General features: G+C 42.4%; 2 protein-coding genes across 4 annotated transcripts; both read left to right on the top strand.

The window, feature by feature from the left end:
• Positions 1 to 1112: 1112 nt before the first annotated feature.
• Positions 1113 to 12181, top strand: LOC119009669 (transforming growth factor beta-1-induced transcript 1 protein-like). 2 transcript variants are annotated; one of them, XM_037081142.1, is made up of 12 exons: positions 1113 to 1705; positions 5727 to 5777; positions 6115 to 6263; positions 6343 to 6398; positions 6947 to 7083; positions 7189 to 7270; positions 7535 to 7619; positions 8384 to 8569; positions 8741 to 8914; positions 9027 to 9108; positions 9513 to 9661; positions 10942 to 12181. In XM_037081142.1, exons 1-12 carry the CDS (start codon positions 1693 to 1695, stop codon positions 11206 to 11208), a joined length of 1431 nt encoding a protein of 476 aa, XP_036937037.1. In that variant the 5' UTR covers positions 1113 to 1692; the 3' UTR covers positions 11209 to 12181. The 2 variants fall into 2 exon arrangements, with proteins under 2 accessions (XP_036937037.1, XP_036937038.1); XM_037081143.1 differs by lacking the exon at positions 5727 to 5777 and having other exon boundaries at positions 1241 to 1705.
• A 741-nt stretch (positions 12182 to 12922) lies between these two features.
• On the top strand, positions 12923 to 19791 carry patl2 (PAT1 homolog 2). Of its 2 annotated transcripts, none has more exons than XM_037082524.1 (19): positions 12923 to 13084; positions 13325 to 13478; positions 13862 to 14130; positions 14217 to 14279; positions 14356 to 14409; positions 14493 to 14651; positions 15270 to 15344; positions 15447 to 15595; positions 16269 to 16343; positions 16429 to 16552; positions 16650 to 16767; positions 17254 to 17360; positions 17446 to 17499; positions 17587 to 17729; positions 17896 to 18052; positions 18318 to 18452; positions 18529 to 18626; positions 18716 to 18856; positions 18978 to 19791. In XM_037082524.1, exons 1-19 carry the CDS (start codon positions 13061 to 13063, stop codon positions 19009 to 19011), a joined length of 2133 nt encoding a protein of 710 aa, XP_036938419.1. In that variant the 5' UTR covers positions 12923 to 13060; the 3' UTR covers positions 19012 to 19791. The 2 variants fall into 2 exon arrangements, with proteins under 2 accessions (XP_036938419.1, XP_036938420.1); XM_037082525.1 differs by having other exon boundaries at positions 12929 to 13084; positions 13328 to 13478.
• The last annotated feature ends 1034 nt before the right edge of the window (positions 19792 to 20825 follow it).

Here is a 20825-nt window from a genome sequence, read left to right as displayed (position 1 = left end):
GATATAATGAAGCTACCATCTGTGGTGCACCAGGTGTGTGTGCTGCACTGGGAACTTAAAGGTTAACGTTAACAATTTTACACTTAACTGTGTGTTTACAGGTCTTTGGGAGTACTACTGCATATGTTAAAAGCATAAAGCACGTAACCTGGTAAATTGGTTCAAGTAATGAAGCACTCTGGCAAAGGTGCACTGTGGGTAACTTAGGCACCAACTTTTGAAAAGCAGTCCACTGGTCACGAATGGTCGGGCATGGTGCCTACATTACCTACAATGCAACTTGGTCACTGTGTGACATCACTGCAGTTGCATTATGAGATTACATGCAGCACCTCCAGCGCCACAAAAGGCTTCAGGGCCCGTGTCCACATAGCATTTCTTCTGAGCACCATTGTCATTTTTCCCAGTGAGCGTCGGTCGATAGCAGATGGCCACCCAGAGAAAAGGCGCAGCACACAGCATCTTTTCTCCAAGCACTCCACTTTTTGAGTGCCTAGAGTTGAAAGTTTCTCAATTCTTCAGAAAGGCGCCGATGACTCCATTGTTGGTCTTTTTCTTTTCCTGGCCCAGGCAATAATATTCAGTTTTTTTGTCTTGTATGGATCATGTTGTGCACCGACATCCTTCTTGCTCTGACTTCCGGGTTTCAAATAAAAGAAGAAACAGATAGTAAACCGCAAAGGGGCTGCGTCAATCATACGGCGGCAGTTATCAAGATATTGTTGTCAGAGAGACAAGAAGCACGTGCAGCGTGTTCTTTCTCTCAACGATTCATCTCGTCACTCCTGAGTGAACAGCCAGCACTTCCTTGCCCAAAAGAAAAGACAAAACGCTATGTGGATACGTACCCTTGTACTACTTTATTCAGATGCAGATGTACTCTCCAAGACCTGTAAACACACTATCATGGTAAAAATTGGTGACGTTACCCTTTAAGACACTTGAAAAAAAGCTGAAACTATCCTTTAATCTTACACTGGAATGGACATGTAATTGTTTCTTAAAATAAATGTATAATAGCACAGTTAAATAAATGTAAAGGATCTACATCTACAGTTGTTTTCCAGGCTTCATTAAATCAGATGTGAAAAAAAAAAAAAAGTAAGAAGAGCAGTTTCCATGGTGAAGAAATCCAAAAGTTCTCTTTACAGCCTCCACTTTAAAACATTAAACAAAGGAGGGGAATCACTTCCTTCCTTGTCTTGTATTCACTGTGGAAGCTCACGCCGGTTAATCGATTCTCCAACATCTTCTGTCACTGTCGTCGCAGCAGCGCGTGCGGCTGCGGTCCTGTGCCGCTCGCGCGCAAAACGCCTAATTCTGTCTGCCATATTTGGACTAGGAATGTCCAGGATGACGTCGTGTGTCCGGGGAATGCGGGTTTGTGACCACATTTATTCAACTACGCCTTCTCCGAGCCTGAGCTCCTGGTAGGCACTACACAGGAAGAGAGAGAGGGAGCCGTGTAGGAAAAAGAAACGGGACGCCTCCCTCCTCCTCCTCCTCCTCCTCCTCCTCCTCCCCTTCCTCCTCCTCTCTTGGCGGATAACGGTGTCCAAGAAGTTATTCAGGAGCGACGCAGACAATAGTCTTGTCCTGCGGGCTTTGCTACGCGTCCATCACTGCTTATTAATGCTGTCCGCGTCCGGTTTGTGTCACACGAAGAGGGAAACACTCGGCTGAGATCATATCATGGACGACCTGGGTGAGTGTTGGACTGCTGTGCTTCGTTTGAAGGGTTGTAACTACATGCTGGGATATCTGGAGGGGATCTGTTTGGGGAAGGGGTGGTGTGCCCAAACAGAGGAAATAAGCTCCCTGCTCATTCTGGGAAATCATAGTGGAGCAGAATTAGCTCTCTTTGACCACAAAGGACATGTCTGAAGCTGTAGTATAAGGGAGATTTAACAGATTTCATGTTATAAAGCAGTGAGCGGCCAACACCTTCACTAAATAAGGGTTTTTTTTTCTCATATGTCACCCTATGATACCTTATAATCCTCTTCACATTTTCCTTACATCCTCTCAGGCTGTATTTATTTTCTCAAATTTCAAAGCAAACAGGAAATGCTCACACAGGTAACACACCAGCTGCCACTTCATAACTCTGCCCGTGTCTGACCGCTGTGGGGTGTTTCGTGTCTGCCCTGCAAATTCAATAAATTCTTCGTAAATTAGATTTACAGCGGGCTTTCCTCATCCCTCAACATTAACAAGTCAAGGGATGGAGGGAGGCCACATGATGTGCAACAGAGTGTTTTCCACTTCAAAGCGGGAGCATGCTGCTGTTCTGTCCCGTTTTCTCTTGATGGAGATGTCAGAGGAAGAAGTCTTTCCCTTTCTCAGCACAACATTATGAGAAGCCGACTCTCTGTGTTTGGAGTAACTGTGTCGGAAAGGCCCTGAAATAGCCCAGGGCCACGCTGCTGTTTCAGAAAGCCACAGAGTCCAATGAAAATAGAAAAGGCCTTTCTGCCTCAGCTGCCTGTTTTTTTTGTTGTTTTTTGTTTTTTTTATTTTACATGAAGACCACTTCAGAATTGAGAGATTTATGCGTTTCAAGCAATGCTGGAAGGAATGGCTATATGTAGCCAGGCACATCTGGGCACATCTGGATCAGATTGCACACAGTGAGACCCAGTTACTGGGTGACGGGGTGAGTGTTTTAGTCAGGCAGTGGCCATGTTCGGGACACTCGGTTTGTGCTGTTGTCCAACAATGTTGTAAGTTTATGTATTGGATCTGGCGAGGCTTTTAGTTGAGAGAGACCACTTGTTAGAGAGACCTTCGGCCAAGACAAACAAGTCGTCAGGCAGCTCTAAATATGGTCATAATTCCCATTGAGAGAAGTTCAGCTCCTTATATGAGCAGTTTAGTCCGTAAGGGTGTGTGTGTGTGTGTGTGTGTATGTGTGTGTCTAAGAGACAGACACACAGCAGGGAGGAGGAGGGCAAGTAGTATATGCACAAGATTCTCACCACATGGCCGTACCAGAAGTGTGAATCATCCGGGGCTGAAGTGACCACGGCGTTGGCCTGAGGCAGGGCAAATTAGTTTGAATTAACAGCGCCGTGATATCAGTTTACGAATGTTGCCAGCATGTGAGAATCTGAGGCAGATTAGAAACACTCACCACAAGGCCCATTAAGTAGCTGTTCTACATGGAACTAAATGGACCGTGTGGTGGTCAAAACTGCTGTTTCCAGGGTCAAGAATGAACATGACAACATGGACAAGAATTCTGTGCTGAAAGAAAATAGAAATTTGTACATCTATAGTTCCAGTACCTTGTGGTGAGACGTTCCCCGTTCTCCTCCATGTTACCAAAACTCATAAACCACAGCAAAATTACCTGGTTTATCTGGAGTGACGACATCTGGAGCACATGATTATAATTAAAGCTTTTTAACAGGGGACAGCGCCTTATTAAAACTTCTCCACTACAATCCACAGATCCGCTCTCGGTCTAAACCTGGCTTTATGACTCAACATGATCTTAAAGGAAACACCATGCTCATTTTCAGGTTTATCATTTCATTATGTTATTTTTCTACCAAAATAGACTGACATGCTTTGATGCTAAAAAAAACACACCAGTTTTCTCAAACTGTCCAGTACTGCAGCTCTGTCTTCAACGCTTTGTTTCAGCTCCTGTCTCTTTAAGGCCCCTAGTCTCCTCTGATTGGTCAGCTCACACACGCCTGAGCCAGCAGCGCTAACAACAACAACAGAGCGGCTGTGCTTAATCAGTTCTTGTATGTACAACTAGCAGCTAGGCATATATTATGCAAATGTAGACATGGTGATGTAGTGTGATGCCACAAAGCCAAACACTTAGAGGTGGGACCACTGACGAGGCGTTTCAGGACCAGTGTTGTGGGAGAGAGGAGCTTCTGTCGATGTGAACTTTGACCTTTTTAACTCTCAAGATCTTTTACATGCACAATAACCTATACATTAAATAACACAGGAGTAAAAGAAGAAACCAAAAAAGTGAAATACTGTGGGTGTACAGTATATCAGCAACACCCAACTAGAGGTTCTTGTGCCTCGAGGACGTTTCTGCAGTTGCCAGGATGATTATTCATTGTCGTTAATGATAAACAATTGCACAGGAAGCACCTCCCACCAGCTGGAATCTTGACATTGGATGTGAATACTTGTTGATAAGATAGTCATGGATGAATCGTTCAACTTCTGCCTTGTCCTGTACACTGCAATAACTCTGCAATAAATCTTACCAGGTTTATTCATCTAATTTAGAGAATGTCATTACACTATTAGACACTATTAGCTACAGAGTTGCATTTTAGTGAGATAGCTAGGACTTGGTTTTATACACTTTTCACTGATTCCATTGCTGATGTAATTAAAGGGGCCCTCCATCAATTCTGCCCATAAAGATAATTTGATAAGTCGTGAGGAGTAACCATTCAGCCTAGCATGTCCTCTGTGGCTCTCTTATGCAGTTGTGACATCATAATGGAGTTCTCGGAATTTTGTCTCCATCTGTTTCTGAAGCACCAATATGCAGTATCTGACTTTGCAAAAGAGCCTGAAGGAGAGTCAAGTATGGACGCCTCACATCAGCCGCTGTAATCAAAACCCAATTGAGATAATGGTGTTGTTGTTGTCAGTGAACTGTATTTGAACCCTCCTGTCCTGATGACTCCTCAGCATCGGAATGTTTCCCCATCTCTACCGTCCACCAAATGATGTGTACGCAGCTTTATTTATATATTTACATTTGTTCATAGTCATGTCATCAGTTATTGTAGCTTATACACATTAGGCTTAATAAGGAAGACAGACAGATGCTAATGAGTTGCATTATGGGAAATGTAGGCTCCAGGGTTTCTAGTGACCAGAATATATTAGCCTCTGTTGTACTGACGTGTCTCTCATAACTCTCACAACTTTTAAGAAATGCAATACTAAATCACTGGATTGTCACTTCAAGTCGGTGCCTAAACTTTTTCTCTTTGAGGGCCCAAACTGACATAATTGTGGACTACAGGTCAGGAGCGGGCACGCAATTTTGTTATATTGCTAAAGATGCAAAAGGGTACTGTACGGATCCCAGAGAGGCAATTAAGGGTTATGGGAAAACAATTCAAATTAAAAAAAAAAAGGTCTAATCTAAAATGTTTTAGGCAAATTAGGCATGAACATTTTTCATTGTCATGATATTCTCCTTTATTGTTTTTTTATTGTTCTATTTAGTATTTGTTGTTGATGGTCAGGCTCTTCACTCTTCACTCTTCTACTCTTCAGTGAATCATTAAATAAATGCTTGGTATGGTATCAGCAGTGTGATGAGGTTAAGTCGGTGTCAGACAGCAAGTCTCTCCTCTCTGACGTCTGCGTCTGTGATTACTCATGTTCAGTCCACTTCTTACGAACTCTGCACGTACATGGTCTGCACCGAATGATGTCAAGCAGTGACAAACCTAACCCTTGAGCAAGTTTAGTTCTCTGGACAGCTTCCACTTCAGCATGGAGTGAGTGTGTGAGGGAGAAGGGGGGGCAGCTGGAGGGTTGGATTTTGATATCGGTTGCCAAACACTCTTCCTCCTCTGCTTCCTTTCCGTGCTGGCATGTCTTGGATATGAATGCAGTTAATGTTTGTGTGCTCTAATAACTGTACTGTGTTCATGGATTATCTCTGTGCCAGTTGGATGTTATTGCTGCTGTGTCGGTCACACAGGCTCTCTGTGTCTCCTTAGGAGTGCCTGAGCCGCCTAACTACCCTCTCAGTCCTCGTATTGTTGTGTTTGGTACGTAACTGTCTGTGCATGTGTTGGCACGTGTTTCACTCTGTCTGATTAACCTTGTCTGAACATAAAATCTTCTGTCACTGGCACTGCATCGCCCTTAAATCTGTTTCTTAACTCATTCCTCTTCTTGTTCTCCTTTGACGCTTCATGAACAAACTGTCAAACACCATCAGGGACATTCACAAAGATAAAGAGATACATTCTGGGGTAGCTAACAGTCTTTAATAATCAAAAACCTAAATAAATTGAACCCATCACATTCATACATATATAACATGTGTCATATAATCTCTCTCTCTCTCTCATTCACTTTATTCTTCCCGTCTCTCCCCTACAGATGCCCTCCTTGCTGATCTGGAGAACACCGGCTCTCCTCTGGCTCGCTGTCCCGTCCTTCTCACCTCTGAGCCCCCACAAAATGCCGACACTCCCCCCGAGGAGACCACACAAGGCAGGCCACCGCCACCCGCCTACACCCCGCAACAGGTGGACGATTCAGACCAACTTCAGTAACATGTTGTTCAGTGAAGCTTTTTATTGACTGTGCCTGTGTTTTATCTCTCAGACTGTTTCTGCCGCAATGAAATCGACCCAGAACTCCACTCCAGACAAATTATACAGGTAACTCCCTCCTTGATTTTACAATAAAGTGTCATCTGCACAGGATGCATTTCTTAGCCCGGGTCCATACCAAATATTAGGCTGTTAATTTCAGATGCATCAGTCAACAGAAGAAATAGTTGCTGACTAAACTAATCGATTAATCAAGAAAGTCATTTCTCAAGTAATAATGTCAAGCATATTCTGGTTTTAGCGTAAAGTGTATAAATTAGTTAGAATTAGCACAACCTTTACAAGCTGCAACAAAAGATATAATGATAATTCCATAAAATGGTCCATTCAGCATGATGAGTACTATTATCCCAAAGCTTGAGTGGAACCACATGTTCTTTTTCTTGTTCTTTTTCTTTTTTTTTTTTATTTTGTCAATGAGTGTGTGTCGATATAAAACCACTGTTTTGGACAAATAAGAATATTCTGTTGCCAGGTGACTAACTTCTGAATGGACAGAGTTCATGAGTCTCCTGTGATTCATGACATGATGACCACGAAGAAGCTAACCGCGTCAGTAATAGGATGTTGCCTAATCGCTCTTGTACTTCTTACAGCACAGTGTGTAAACCGCGCTCTCCCCGCGCAGCAGATCCTCCGCCGGCCTTCTCCTCGTCCTCGCTGCTGGGAGGAGGTCTGAGCGAACTGGACCATCTGTTACAGGAGCTCAACGCCACCCAGTTCAACATCACAGGTTGGCGGTCTGAAGTGACATCTGTGTATCTGTTTTAATATCCCTGTTTTTTAAATGGAAAAAAAGGTACATTTTCTTGCATATGTCCTTGTTTTTTGTCCTCAGATGAGATCCTGGCTCAGTTTCCTTCTTCTAAGAAAGATGAGAGGGACAAAATTAAGGATAAGGCCACAACATCCTCTTCCAGGTACAAAATGTAATCAGTTTAGTCAAAATTAAGTTATTGACACAGTCATGAGATAACATACAATTTAGTAATGATAGAAACCAATGAAAGAATCCCTGATGAAGTGAGCTCCGAAGATTTAATTACAGTTTCCTTTCTGTTTGGGTTTGTGTGCAGCCATCTTCTCTTCGGTATCTTAAGTCATATCAACTAAGATTGTGTGTTTATTAAAACAACTAAGATTGTGTGTTTATTAAAACGTTTGAATTGTGTTTTGGGTTCTAGCTCTGCGAAGCCGTCGGCGACGTCAGCCACGCTGGAGCTGGACAAACTGATGGCATCCCTGTCAGACTTCAGAGTCCAGAGCACAGTAAGAGTCCACACCACAGCAACGAGATGAGACAGAGGCTAACTCCTCTCCGCTGTTCCAGGCTTTAACACAGTTCACTCTGACTCATGGTGGATTCATGAAGACGTTCACTTGACTTCACGATGACTTCACTGTTACTCTGTGGCCTGGCCACAGGGCATGCCTCAGCCACCAGATAGGGCCTGAGGATGGAAATTAGTCTTGGTGGTGACATTTTCCAGCTTCGTAAATAGCTTCAGATAGCTGGAAGTCGGAGTTAAAGATCTATATTTGGTGTGGTATATAATCCAGTCATTCTCCTCTTCAGTGACTAGCATGTGAGCAAAGGAAGTGATTGTGTCATTTAAGGCTTGTTTGATTCCAGTGTGCAGTCCAGCTGTTGGTAATAAACAAGCAGGAGCATGAGGTTATGTGAACGCTGTTGTGATTTATCAGTACATTCCAACATGCTGATGCGTACCAGGTTTTTAACTATGCTAGCATCCTGACTCAAGGCACAGCAGGTCAGAGCCTCACATTGGTCCAGACGATAAGACGGATTGTCATGATATTTTGTACATTCATGTTCCCCCAGAGTTTTTTCTGCGGCTTTGCCCTGACATTAGCATCAACTAACATGCTTTTTCCGTGCTCTGGTTTTCAAAAGCTCTACACTCACTGTCTTTCGCTGCAGTTGATTTCAGACCAACTGTAGGTTGACTCGTGGAGAATTAAAATCCCAAAGACAGATGTGCCATCCATCATTTTTATTTTTCCTCTCCCAGCCAGCTGTACCCGTCACTCCAGTGGTGACAGCACCGCAGCAGCCCGCCGCCCCCCCGGCACAGACCTCGTCTGGCGGCTCATTGGACAGCATGCTGGGGCTGCTCCAGTCAGACCTGAGCCGACAGGGAGTTCAAACGTCCTCAAAGGGGAACTGTTCAGCTTGTCAGAAGCCAGTTGTGGGACAGGTGAGTTAACAGAATAAATGTATACTTGTGAATCTATTATTATCTGATACTCTGAACCATTTTCCCAAAAATACAAGAGTTCTATCAATTTCAATAATATCATGAAAGAAAATCTACAGATTTTTGGAGAATGTTGTTCATTAACCAAGTCTGGACTGTTCCCTCGTGCAGGTTGTCACGGCTCTTGGAAAGGTGTGGCATCCAGAGCACTTTGTGTGCAGCGAGTGTGAGATTGAGTTAGGCAGCCGCAACTTCTTCGAGAAGGATGGACGACCGTACTGCGAGTCGGACTACTTCACACTCTTCTCCCCCCACTGTGCACAATGCAACAAGCCCATTCTAAATGTGAGAGACGAGGATGTGCATGTGTTGTGTAACTCGGAGCCCGATCTGACGCAAACAGCTCGAATTACGTGAATAACCCGAATCTGTTTTACTTTTCGTTCCTCCTGTTTAGAAAATGGTCACCGCTCTGGATAAGAACTGGCACCCGGAGTGTTTCTGCTGTGTCAAGTGCAGCCGGGCGTTCGGAGAGGAAGGTAATGGGCGGCACATCCTGTCTGGGCTCAACACACAATTGTTCACAGTGAACTTAAGCAGGGTCATGTTTGTGGGCTTGAAATCACTGTACAACCTAAACATAACCAATTAATAGTTAATTTAATGACTAAGCAAGATTAACATGATGGTTTTTTGTTGTTTATGTAGTACAGAGAGATCAGGTTTTATGGATTTTAACACACTCTAAGACCCCTTGGGGTTCAGTAACTCAATTTTTTTAAAAGCTGTTAACCTCCTTGAAAACATTTAGCTGGAAGGTTTTCACAGGAAACTTTATGTTTGGTTGCAAAGGCCCTTTCATGCTGTCAAGAAGTCAGAGGAAACACTAAATCTTTGGCACAGAAAATGGACAAATTCAAAGCTTTGACTGTATCCTTTGCAGGTTTCCATGACCGTGAGGGCCAGCAGTACTGCCAGCAGTGCTTCTTGACTCTGTTTGCTTCCCGCTGTCAAGGCTGCAGCCAGCCCATCCTGGAAAACTACATCTCAGCTCTCAACTCTCTCTGGCACCCACAGTGCTTCGTGTGCAGGGTGAGTGTTTCGCCGTGGGTTTGAGGGCCCTGTCAATGATGAAGTTTGTTGCATTCAGGGAACAGTTGCGTGTTTTCAGCCTTGGTGTTAGAGTTGTCTGTTCTTATAGGCTTTTTCTGAAAGAGTCAGCTGCCTCTTTGATTATTTGCATTATTTGATTTTTTTTTTTAATGTTTTGAAACCTGCGTTGTCTACATCCACGTTTACGTGCTATCTGTCTTCATCACTATACGGTCATGTGATATGCAGATTGTCAGCTTTACGTAACAATGAGAACATGAAGTGAAGTCTTCTATAATATCTTGGAGAATTACAAGGACTGAAGAGGAGTTTACAATTACACATGTATTGCACACGTTGGGGTTATTTATGGGCCCGTGCTATGCTCACTTTCAGTTTCATACTGTAATATTGGGTGGCTACTAGAATAGGTTTAAATGCTTTTATGTTAAAAGAATGCATTATTTTTCTCATACTATCCATTGCTGCAGCACCTCTATTCACCCTACATCTGAGTGCACCATTTTAGTGCCTGTCGCTTTAAGGCCTAGTCGGCTCTGATTGGTCAGCTCCCACAAGCCTGAGCAGGCACCGCGCACTGTGCCTATGTTTTTAAAACTATGGCTGTGCTGGGGGCGTTGCTGTTGGTGATGACTGTATAGTTGTTGCATCACAACTTTACCTATTAAAAGGTTTCTGAATACTGGGCGTATGCATCGCGCACACTTATTTACAATGAAAATAATTTAGTCTCCTCACCAGAATTACATGCTTGAAACCAGACCTTCATGTAAAGAATTAAAATCCATAAAAATGTTTGAGAATTATGTTAGATAATAGATAAAACATGACTTGATTTCTTTTAAATTCTCAGAAAATGAAATAGAGTTTGGTTGGTAGCCTGTTTTGGGTGGGTGGGGTTTTGATGTGCAGTTTGGATTTATCATGGGGACATTTCAGGGGACATTTCAGAGACCAACAAACTGATATTTGTTTCATATGATCCCTTGAGCAAGGCACTTAATCCACAACCTCTACTGCTCAGTGACCAACACATCAAACTGTGGTTGTGTACATGTGTGTGACTGTGTGTGTCAGCAGGGCGTTCCTGAAATACGGCACTGCTCCCTGAAAATCTAAAAGAAAAAAAATCAAAAAACTAAAAATAAGCTGGAATTATGTCATGAGAAAGTTGTCATTTCACAAGACAACTTTCTAATTACAGCTCCATGAGTCAGAGCTCTGTGCTGTGTCTGAATCTCGCTGCCTCTCTTCTTCAGGAGTGCTACAGCCCCTTCGTCAATGGCAGCTTCTTCGAACACGAGGGTAAGCCTCTGTGTGAGGCCCACTACCACCAGTCCCGTGGTAGCATGTGCCAGGCCTGCCAGCAGCCGATCCTGGGCCGCTGCGTCACTGCCATGGGAGCCAAATTCCACCCCCACCACCTCGTGTGCCACTTCTGCCTCAAGCCCCTGAGCAAAGGCTGCTTCAAGGAGCAGGAGAACAAGCCCTACTGCCATCCCTGCTTCATCAAACTGTTTGGTTGAGGACACAGCGGGACAGGAAGAAGCTGTATGACTCTGAGTTCTCAGTTTGTTTGTTTTTTTTTTTACAGTGGAAATGAGGGTGGAGCTGGTCTCTTTCTTACTTTTAAGAATATTAGAGTTGTTAGAGGAAAGGGAAAAAAAAGAGGATCATCCAGCCCAATTCATTTCTGTTTATTTCACAAAAACAGCCCAGTCACCAGAATAACATGTTGGCATTTAACTTTTCTGCAAAACACGGATCAGTTTGATTTTTTACATAACAATAGCAACCATATTGACATTCCTACAATATGTCAAGTTTACATTACAGGTATAAGGGCAAGAGACACCTTTTCTACATTTGCACGAAACCACTGGACATTTTGATGTCGGGACATTTTCCAACCATGTTTGTGGTGACAAAAAGAGGGATTTAAAGCCAAAATGTGATCTTTCCAAACGCTGTCTAATGTAACGAGAGGGAATGTAAAGTTTCAACATACCTGTGGTTTGCAGGAAGGCACATTGCCAACATTTTTTGTGGCAGCTGGGTTGAACAAAAAAGTGGACTGCATTCAGACTGGCAGTGTGAAATATAACTGATAATACAAAACGATGCCAAATGATTTTTGTCATGTATGTAAATCTTTATATATTGTATTGATTCAAGTTGAATATTGACAAATTGAATTGTTTTGCCAAAGGTAGAAAAGAAACAATAAATTAAGAGCGAACATGTTGTTTCTGTGAAGAATTTGTACTGTTGTGCGAGGAGATTCCCCTTTAATATATTTGCTTTATATTGCAAACAAAAAGTGCCACTGCAATTGCATTTATATATTGTATGCCGACTGCTACATATTGTATGTTTTTGTGTAACAAACTAAGCTGTCATATGTTTAATGTCAGATATTTTGCATTATTCTTTCACTATGGCTCTATGCAATCTGCCAAAGACAATTCCAAAGAATTAAATAAAGGAGAACACAACTCATCTTGCTGTTTTCGTGTTGAATTAATCAACGGATTCCAAGTCTTCCATTTAGCTAACAAATTCAAAGAACAGTTACTGTGGGAAGTAAAAGATGGGGCAACAAAGCAAAGAGAGCTTTTGATATGTCTTAATCGACACACAAACATTTTGAGATATAGTCGTAAGTCTATATACTTTTGTTTGTTTACTAAAGTGATAACAGAACAAAAGGCACCAGAGTCTGCAGAAAAAGAGAAAATCACATGAATGGAAAGATGAAATTGGTAGCCAGATTATATTGTTTGGTTATGATGTTTGATTATTGATTTAAAGCTTATATATACTCCAGAGAATGGCCTGTCAAGAACACAGAAAATACGTTTAAAAACAGTTTTTAATAACAAATAAAGTCTTTAGATTGATAAATGAGTGCAGGAGACAGATCAGTGGTCATTTATTTCTGCCCCATCACCACAACACACTCAACTGCTGCCTCTGACCGCCAGATGTCGCTGTTAGCTCACTGTTTCCCTCCTTCACGTCTGTTTCCAGCTCATCTGTTTAAAAAAAAACAAACAAAAAAAAACAACCACAGCATCCTGAGCGCGTTGAGCTTTTCGGGGAGAGCACTTGTGACTCCTCTTAACACATGCAAAGAGCCTCATGAAATATTCATGAGTATGGCGGAGAGGAGACGACAGCTGCGTGAAAAGCGTGTTGACGTGTACACGCCTCTGCACTTCACAGGTGAGCTCATTTAAAAGTTAATGAGCGTCTCCCGCCCCCTCCTCGCTGTCTGACAGAAGAAAGCAGGTAACCTTGCGAAGAAAGTCACCGTCACCCGTCGGCTCGAAGTGTAAAAAAAAAAAGGAAAAAATTAGAACATTTAAAAACACCACAATGAGTGATTCAGGACAGCAACAAGTAAGTCAGAGTGTCTTTAATGGCTGAATATTGTTGTGTAGACTGTGAGCACGCGGGGTGTCCACAGCGTGCTCGCGAGCTCATCAGATATTCACTGCATGCTACATGTCTGATGCCAGACACTGACGGTAAAAGCTCAGCTTTAAGAAACAAGTTGAATGAAGTGATTTGTTTTTTTTTCCTTTTTTTTTTTTTTTGTTTGGTGGTTCTCTGTAGTCCTGACATGTTCTCGTCCCCAAGCAGGCTGAAGAGGTGTGTCAGCCCCAGTGGCCCGAGAATGGAGGTGAGTGGAGCGATGGAGAGGAAGGGGCCAACATGGACTGTGGGCTCCTGCAGGCCATGGCCGAGGAGGATGAGGAGATCGACGTCCACAACGAGGAGACTTTTGGAATGGGTGTGTAGATGTCTCACTGCTCACCTCCTCCCATCATTTGATGGGTGCAGCTGCAGTCCTGCCTGTCGGCCACAGTGTGTTTTTTACTCTGTAAAAATGAAAATTGTGGAAAGAACTTTGAAATTTTAAAATTGTGGGAAATGCACATATGCACTTTCTTTCCTTGTAGATGAGAATATTGATACCACCCTTTTTACGTTTACTGCTGTCAAACAGTTGAAGTCTGCCACTTCAGCTTAATGAGACGAAAAGGAGAATTTCTGAATTAAATGTTAGCTTATATATTTAGCACCTAGATCCTTGTGATCCTTCTTTAAAAAATAAAATGAGTTGGTGTAAAAGGCTTCCCTCAGACTGTATCTCATCATGTATCTGTGTCATAGATCTTGACACACATGGGACCACAGAGGCCCCCGGTGATCTCCTTCAGTTTGGAGAGCCGCCGCCTCCACCACCACCACCAGCACCAGAGCTCCAACCACCGTCCCCCCACAGCTCCCCCTCCCCTCCCAGACAGAGGCCGCAGTATCTGTCCCGGGCGCCCCCAGGGCAGCGCGGCAGAGGTCAGGCACAGAGAGGAGGGCTGGGCAGGGGGCAGATGTTCGATGACCCAGCTGTGATGAGGACTGTGCAGGGGCGACCAAGCATCAAGGTGATGCAGATTTATTTACAGTATGATATTTGAGAACTTGCCTTGAAGCAGTTTGTCATCATTTGTATCTGCTTTTGCTCTATCAGGGTCTTGACAGTGCCATAGTGGACTGTGGGGATGCCATGTATCAGAGCACCTTTGAGGATTATGTAAGTGCCCACATTTAATAAGATTTTGTAGTAACATTTTTCTATACTCTTAAAATTCCCTTTCTTTTTTCTTCAGTATTTGGCCCCCTCTTCCAGAAAGACCAGAAGAGTCTCAGGATCAATACTTCAGGTTATGTCACTAAAGAATTGATGTTATAATCTGTATGGCAGCTGGTGAATTCAACAGATCTTACTTGATTCTTATTTTCATAGGACAGTGCCATAGTGTGTGTGATTGATGGTCACAGAGGTCAGCACCCGACCTCCAACTTCCTGGATCCGCCATATCCTGTCTGTGCCTTCAGGGGCAGGAGAGGGGAACTCAGAGGATCCTACCCCAGAAGACAGTTTGGCCACAGAGGCATCTCTCGGGTGGAGAAACCATTCTTCCAGATAATAGTTTGACATTTTGTTTTTGATGAGTAGATCGACACCACTCATGTCTGTATGGTTTTTAATAAGAAGCTGGAGCAAGTAGAGTGTAAAAGGGATGATAATTGTTGTTGGGGACCATCCCAGAAGTTGGCATCATCATGGTTCCCTTGACAACATGTCAGGCATTTTTCCATACGTACATGCTTTTGTATAGATAAGATGGCCTTTACAAATGGAAACCACTTACATGATTTTTAAAGTGTAGATGCAGTCAACAGGTGTGGAAAAACTACCTTTAGGCCAAAAAAGGAGGAAAACACAGCTGGCCAAGTATGTTTTTTTGTTTGTTTGTTTGTTTGTTTGTTTGTTTCATAGTCTTGGGACGTTAATCAGTGTAGGGGGGTAGTCAGTAGGGGGATTTTGTTACTCGTTTCTGGTCCTTATGCAACACTAATTGGCTGCTGGCACCATCTACACATTTCCTGTACAGACATGGGTGATATCCATCCTTCTCTCCTCCTCTCTATAGGAAAGTAAATGAGTAAATAAAAAAATAAAAAAAGTCAAGACTATGCCTTTAAAAGAACACACTGAACCTTTAGTTTCCTCTTGCAGATGCATCCATCTTTGGTACCAGGATCACCCATCCTCTCACGTCAACCCTTAACCCCTCGGCAACATTACAATCAGGTTTATTCCTTAATAAATCCAACCTATTCTGATACATTAACAGCACATGTATTCACAAAGAAATCAGAAACTCTTATGTCTGATGTTTTTGTCCTGAATCAGACAGGTGGCTTCATGTTCCCTACAAACCGGCCTTGCCCCTCCACTCCTCAGTCTCTTCCTCCCAAGATGATGCAACTTCGCTTCGGTGCCAACTCACCGAGACCGTCCCCCTTTTACAGCCCGTCGAGTAATTCAGTGCAGCATTTCAGGTGTGTGACGATCTCGTGCATGTCTCAGGAATGTTTGATTTGTGGCAAGTATCTGTCGAGTATATTTATGACTTGGCAGCTTTGTTCATCCCCCACGAGTATATAAAACTCTCATTGCCCTGATTTTCAGCCATTTCTTAGAAACCCTGACAATGTTTTTAAAAGGTAAGGTTGGAGGAATGGGTAACTCTGCATAAAAGATGCAGCTGTACATCCTAAGAACTTCTGTGTGGCTAAACTTTGATATCGACTGGGATATTATTTACAGTATGTTAAAATGGTCAGGGTAAAGCTGAGTCATGACTTTACCGGAGGCCTAAACATAACCTGCTTTGGCATGAAAGGACAAGACTGCAGATTGTAGGCTGTATACTCAAATTATTGATTCAGTTCGTACCACGACTGGAGCGAAAAAAGGAATGGACTGCTTCTAAAAATGAAGGTAGAATAATAGAAACCATAGTGAGGACCATATTCTGAAGATGCATGGTAAAATTTAGCACTTTATCCTGATTATTGGATTAGTTTTGGATTTCAATACCTTTTTTCATGTGTTTAAGAAAGTTCTGTGAGAGAGAACGTCATATTGTTTTATAGTGCAAGTACTGTGGTTTCAAACTATGCTGCATAAATAAACCTGATCTTCATCTTGTATGTGACTTCTGACCCACAGGTACCCGGGTCCTGTCACCCAGCTCCACCCCCAACACAAACGACTACTTAGTCAAAAACAACGCATATTCCAAAGGTTAGTGCAACATCACTTAAAGTCTTGAAATTTGTAAGGGCAAGGAGAATAAGCTTGGTTTTGAAAAACAATGACCTGTTTGTAGAAAACCAGACGGCTGGGATCCTTACTGTAACCTCATGACCGCCAAAGAGAAGGAGTGGATCACCAGGCTGCAGATGATTCAGCTGCAAAGTGAGCACCCATACCTCGAAGACTACTATTACCAGGTAGGAAGTCTGTGATCTAGAGTCTGCATGATCTATTTAAGAAAGGGCAATTTTTGACTGAGCATTTCCTGGCTAGCATGTTTAATCTATGTTATAGGAGTACTATCGACGAATAGAAGCTAAGATGGCGGAGGAGGAGCTGGGCATCCGGGGGAAGAGGGAGCCACTGAAGCTCACTACACCTTACATCACCAAAACTGACGCCTACACACCAGGTTTTTTCTCTACTCACCTTTTTTATGCCCCTAGACCACCTTATTTCACTTCTGATGGTATGGTCCCCTTTTACTTGATCCTATTTTTGTCCTCCTCACTTTCATGATATCAGGTTGAACCACTACAGTTCACACTTTTGAGACTTATCCTTCAGTTATTGCCATCCTCTCAAAGCAACAATCTTAAAGAGCAATGACTAGTTCTTTGCCCTCAGCTTTGCCTCTCAGGTTACATACATGCTGCTGCAGGTTGTATGCAGCCTGCAAGGAAAACATGAGTCAGGGCTGAGAAAAGTAGACATACACAACTCCTGAGATTCCACGTTACTTCATCACGGCCTCATCAATCTACATCTTTTTGTTATTGTTTCGTTATTGTTATTGACTTCTATCAGCAGAAACTACATACTGAGTTTAATACCTTTTTTAATCAGTTAATTAAAACGGATCATAAAGGAGTCTTTTGAAAAGTCCTTGCTCTTCCAGTTGTACACATTGAAGGCTCTCTGGGTCAAGTTGCTGTGTCCACGTGTTACTCTCCTCGTCGTGCCATCAGTGCAGTTCACGCAGTCCAAGTTCAAGGTCCACACGAGGTGAGTGAGTTTTAAATAATTTCCAGCATCTTAGAACTGTATTAATCTGCCTTTCATGGTACTGAGACTTGTTTCCACTTTACAGGAACAAAAAGACATCAGACAACAACGGTTAGAGGTCCTCAGCAAAATAGAAAAGGTGCCTGCTGGTTACATGTTTTGATGCAGCAAGATGCCTTTTACTTCTTCACTCGGCACTCAGCATCACGACTGTTCTGCCCCACAGTTGTTTGTAGTTTTGTTGGAGGTCGAGGAGACAGAGAGGATGAAAACCACAGTCTTGTCTGAAGCAGAAGAAATGAGGCTGAGGGAGAAGATGCAGGCGAAAGTGCAGCACATCTACTCCCAGCTGCAACACCACGAACCCCTGTGAGTTAGAAAGAAAGTATTTGTTGTATAAATATTGCTTGTAGAAAATGTGTTCTTTTGTGTGTTCTGTTGGCTTGTTGCTGTTTCTAGCTTTCTTTATTGAACCACTCTAGTTTTGACGGATGTTGAATTTGAGCAAAAGATTTTCTCAAATGTTTCCATGTAGAGATTCAGGAGGGGAGTTTCTTCCTTTCCTGCTGGTCTCAAAAGGCAAGAAGCTTCTCGCCCGACTGCTCCCATTCCTCAAACAAGATACTGCACTAAAAATCTTGAGCATCGTGACATGTAATCTGCCGACGTTGATGAGCAGAGATACCGAAGAGGTGAGGGAGCTTTTTTTTTTTTTTTTTGCACCTCCAGTATTAAATTCAAATTTGCCCTGCTTTTTATATTTGTAATAAAACAATATCAATGGTCAAAGGTCATCTTTCGGTTGAGCTGGGTTTGAAAGTATGTCACCCTTTTGAGCTTAGATAATTCGTCTACACAATCGGTCAAAAGACCAAAAGGAAATGCTTTGTTTTAAGCAATATAAGACAATGTTTGCGTCTTTTTGTATAATTGATTGTCCTCGTATTCTCTTTTTAGACTCTTCCAGTGCTCTACCCGCCTCTCCGAAATGTGATTGGAGGCCTGACGTTCAGTCAGTTGATCGAGGCCCTCAAAGATTTTACATCTGATTCTCTGACATACGAGTCTCTCACACTGGCATGTCAGAACAAGGTCGGTGCTCTCGGTTGGTGCTTGCCTTTTTTATTTTCGTGTGGATCTTTTTCTCAGTAAATTCTTCTCCTCTCAGTTTGGACTGTCTTTACTGTACGCTCTCCTGTCCCACGGAGAGAAGCTGCTGTCCTCAGGCGTTCCTCTAGAGCCCAGCATCGGTGACTTTGAGACCTGGTGGGCATTTTAAGGCCAATATTCCACGATTGAGATTATTCTAACATGCAAATTGAGCTTTCAACATTCATTTTGTTTTGTTTTTTTAGGACTGACACAATATTCCAGGTGGCGGGACAGCTGTCCCAGTGTTCACTGGTGGAGCCACTGCTCCTGCCTTCAAACTTGCTCACTCTTTTCTGCCGTTACCTGGACAAACGCACTGTGCATCAGCTGAAAAGCAATATGGAGTAAGTCCCTTTTTTTCTACACGTCTTGGTGCAAGACGCAGATATTTCCACACTGTTTACGCATGAAATATTTATTGAATGACTATAGATTCAAATATCAATATCCATCATCTTAATCTAGGTCTGCAACCGGATACCTGGCTCTTCCATCTTAAGGTGGTCTGAAGCCAGTGAGACATTCAGCTAATGACCAGGTTGTGGTGAATACTAGAGTGAAAGGAGCAGATCAGCCCTGACAGAAACTCCTCAGTGTTATGAATGTACTCTGACCTGTATTATTTTCCCCCCCATCCCTCCACATTTTTGCGCACTCAAACTGTTTCCCTTTTCTTTATTTCCTTTTATTTCCTTTATCTGATATTTTACTTTCCTCCCTTTGGTCTCCAGTTGGTCACAGTAGTGCAAGTTATTATGAAATGACAAACCTGATGTGTTTTTTTGTTTTATTTTCCAGAACAAGTGTTACCATCATGTCATTAGATTGGCATCATTACATCAACTAATAGTTTTCTGTCTAATCGCTTCACATAAATTTGCATGTTTCCTAATGTCAGTTAAATTTTGGAGAAGAAATTTGAGGTTTCACTAACTGAGATACACATGTCGGATCAGATATTGGTGACCAGGTTGAGAGGATTGTATAGTAATTTATGATTGTACAGCTACACCTATATTTTCATTACTGTAATAATAATAACCATTAAGGACGTTGTCATGGCATGGTCCATCAAAAGCCATGCATTTTGGGTTTTTTGTAAATTGCATTGTGTATACATGTGTAGTGATACTGAAGATGTAATTTTGATGTAATTTTCTAAAACTTAAACTTTCAGTTGTAAAAAGCTTATTTATTGTATTAAGTTTGGAAACAGTATAATTTAATTGCATTCTTGTAGAGCACTTGCAACACAAATAAAAAAAGATCTTTAAATCAACCAGTTTGATCAAGTCTGCAGAAAATGGGTCTGGATATACCAGATGCCCCATGCACCGGGTATCTGGTATACCTTTTTAATATTGTGTTTGAGGCAGATCATTAGTGTTGGGTCCTGGAAACACTAGGCCACAAATGATTTTTCCTGATGAGAATTGCATGTCAATTCGTCAGAAGTCCACTACAGAAAATGATGCGCTATTTCTGGTTGTTCTTGCACCCCAGCCGTGAAACATGGTTAAAAAGTTGGATGTGATTTCACTTTGTCAGAATCATCTTCTGGAATTTGTCTTGCAGCCCAAGATATACACTACCAGTCAAAAGTTTGGACACATCTTCTCATTTAATGGTTTTTCTTTATTTTCACGACTATTTACATTGTAGATTCTCACTGAAGGCATCAAAACTATGAATGAACACATGGAATTATGTAGTAAACAAAGTGTGAAATAACTCAAAACATGTTTCATATTTTAGATTCCTCAAAGTAGCCACGCTTTACTTTGTTGACAGTGCTGTAATCCCTTGGCCTTCTCTTGTGAGCTTCATGATGTCAGGTTGGTACCATTAAATGTGAAGGTGTGTCCAAAATTTTGACTGGTAGTGTACGATGTTCCGCTTTAATAACAAAACACGACATCAAACGTAAGTGGCTGCTGTGGTCGTCACTGTAGTCGATGCTTCGTCCACAGAGGAACGCTGAGGTTTACTTAAACTCAACCAATTTGACAGACTAACTGCTTCACTGTCTGCTCACTTGAACCTGTGGGACTCAAATTTCTGTTAACTACATACTAGGTTTTTACAAGGCCAGAAGAAAAGGACAAAAACACAGGGCTTATCACAAAGTTACATGGGCAGCATCCATGCAGGCCACAACTGGCTTTGGTGATAATTCTTTGAATTGAGTCTGGACACTCTCTCCAAATCTTGGTAACAGATCTGTGCTCCAGATTTCCTGTGTTTTCAGCTGAAGGGAGTTGAGTTTAAAGCAAACTAATGAGCCTGTTCTCTACTGAAACACCAGTGTGTGAC

This window comes from Acanthopagrus latus, chromosome 20 (genome assembly GCF_904848185.1).
Source record: "Acanthopagrus latus isolate v.2019 chromosome 20, fAcaLat1.1, whole genome shotgun sequence".
Classification (NCBI taxonomy): Eukaryota; Metazoa; Chordata; class Actinopteri; order Spariformes; family Sparidae; genus Acanthopagrus; species Acanthopagrus latus.
Note: the sequence above shows the minus strand (reverse complement) of the source record. Positions and strands in the feature narration are given on the sequence as shown.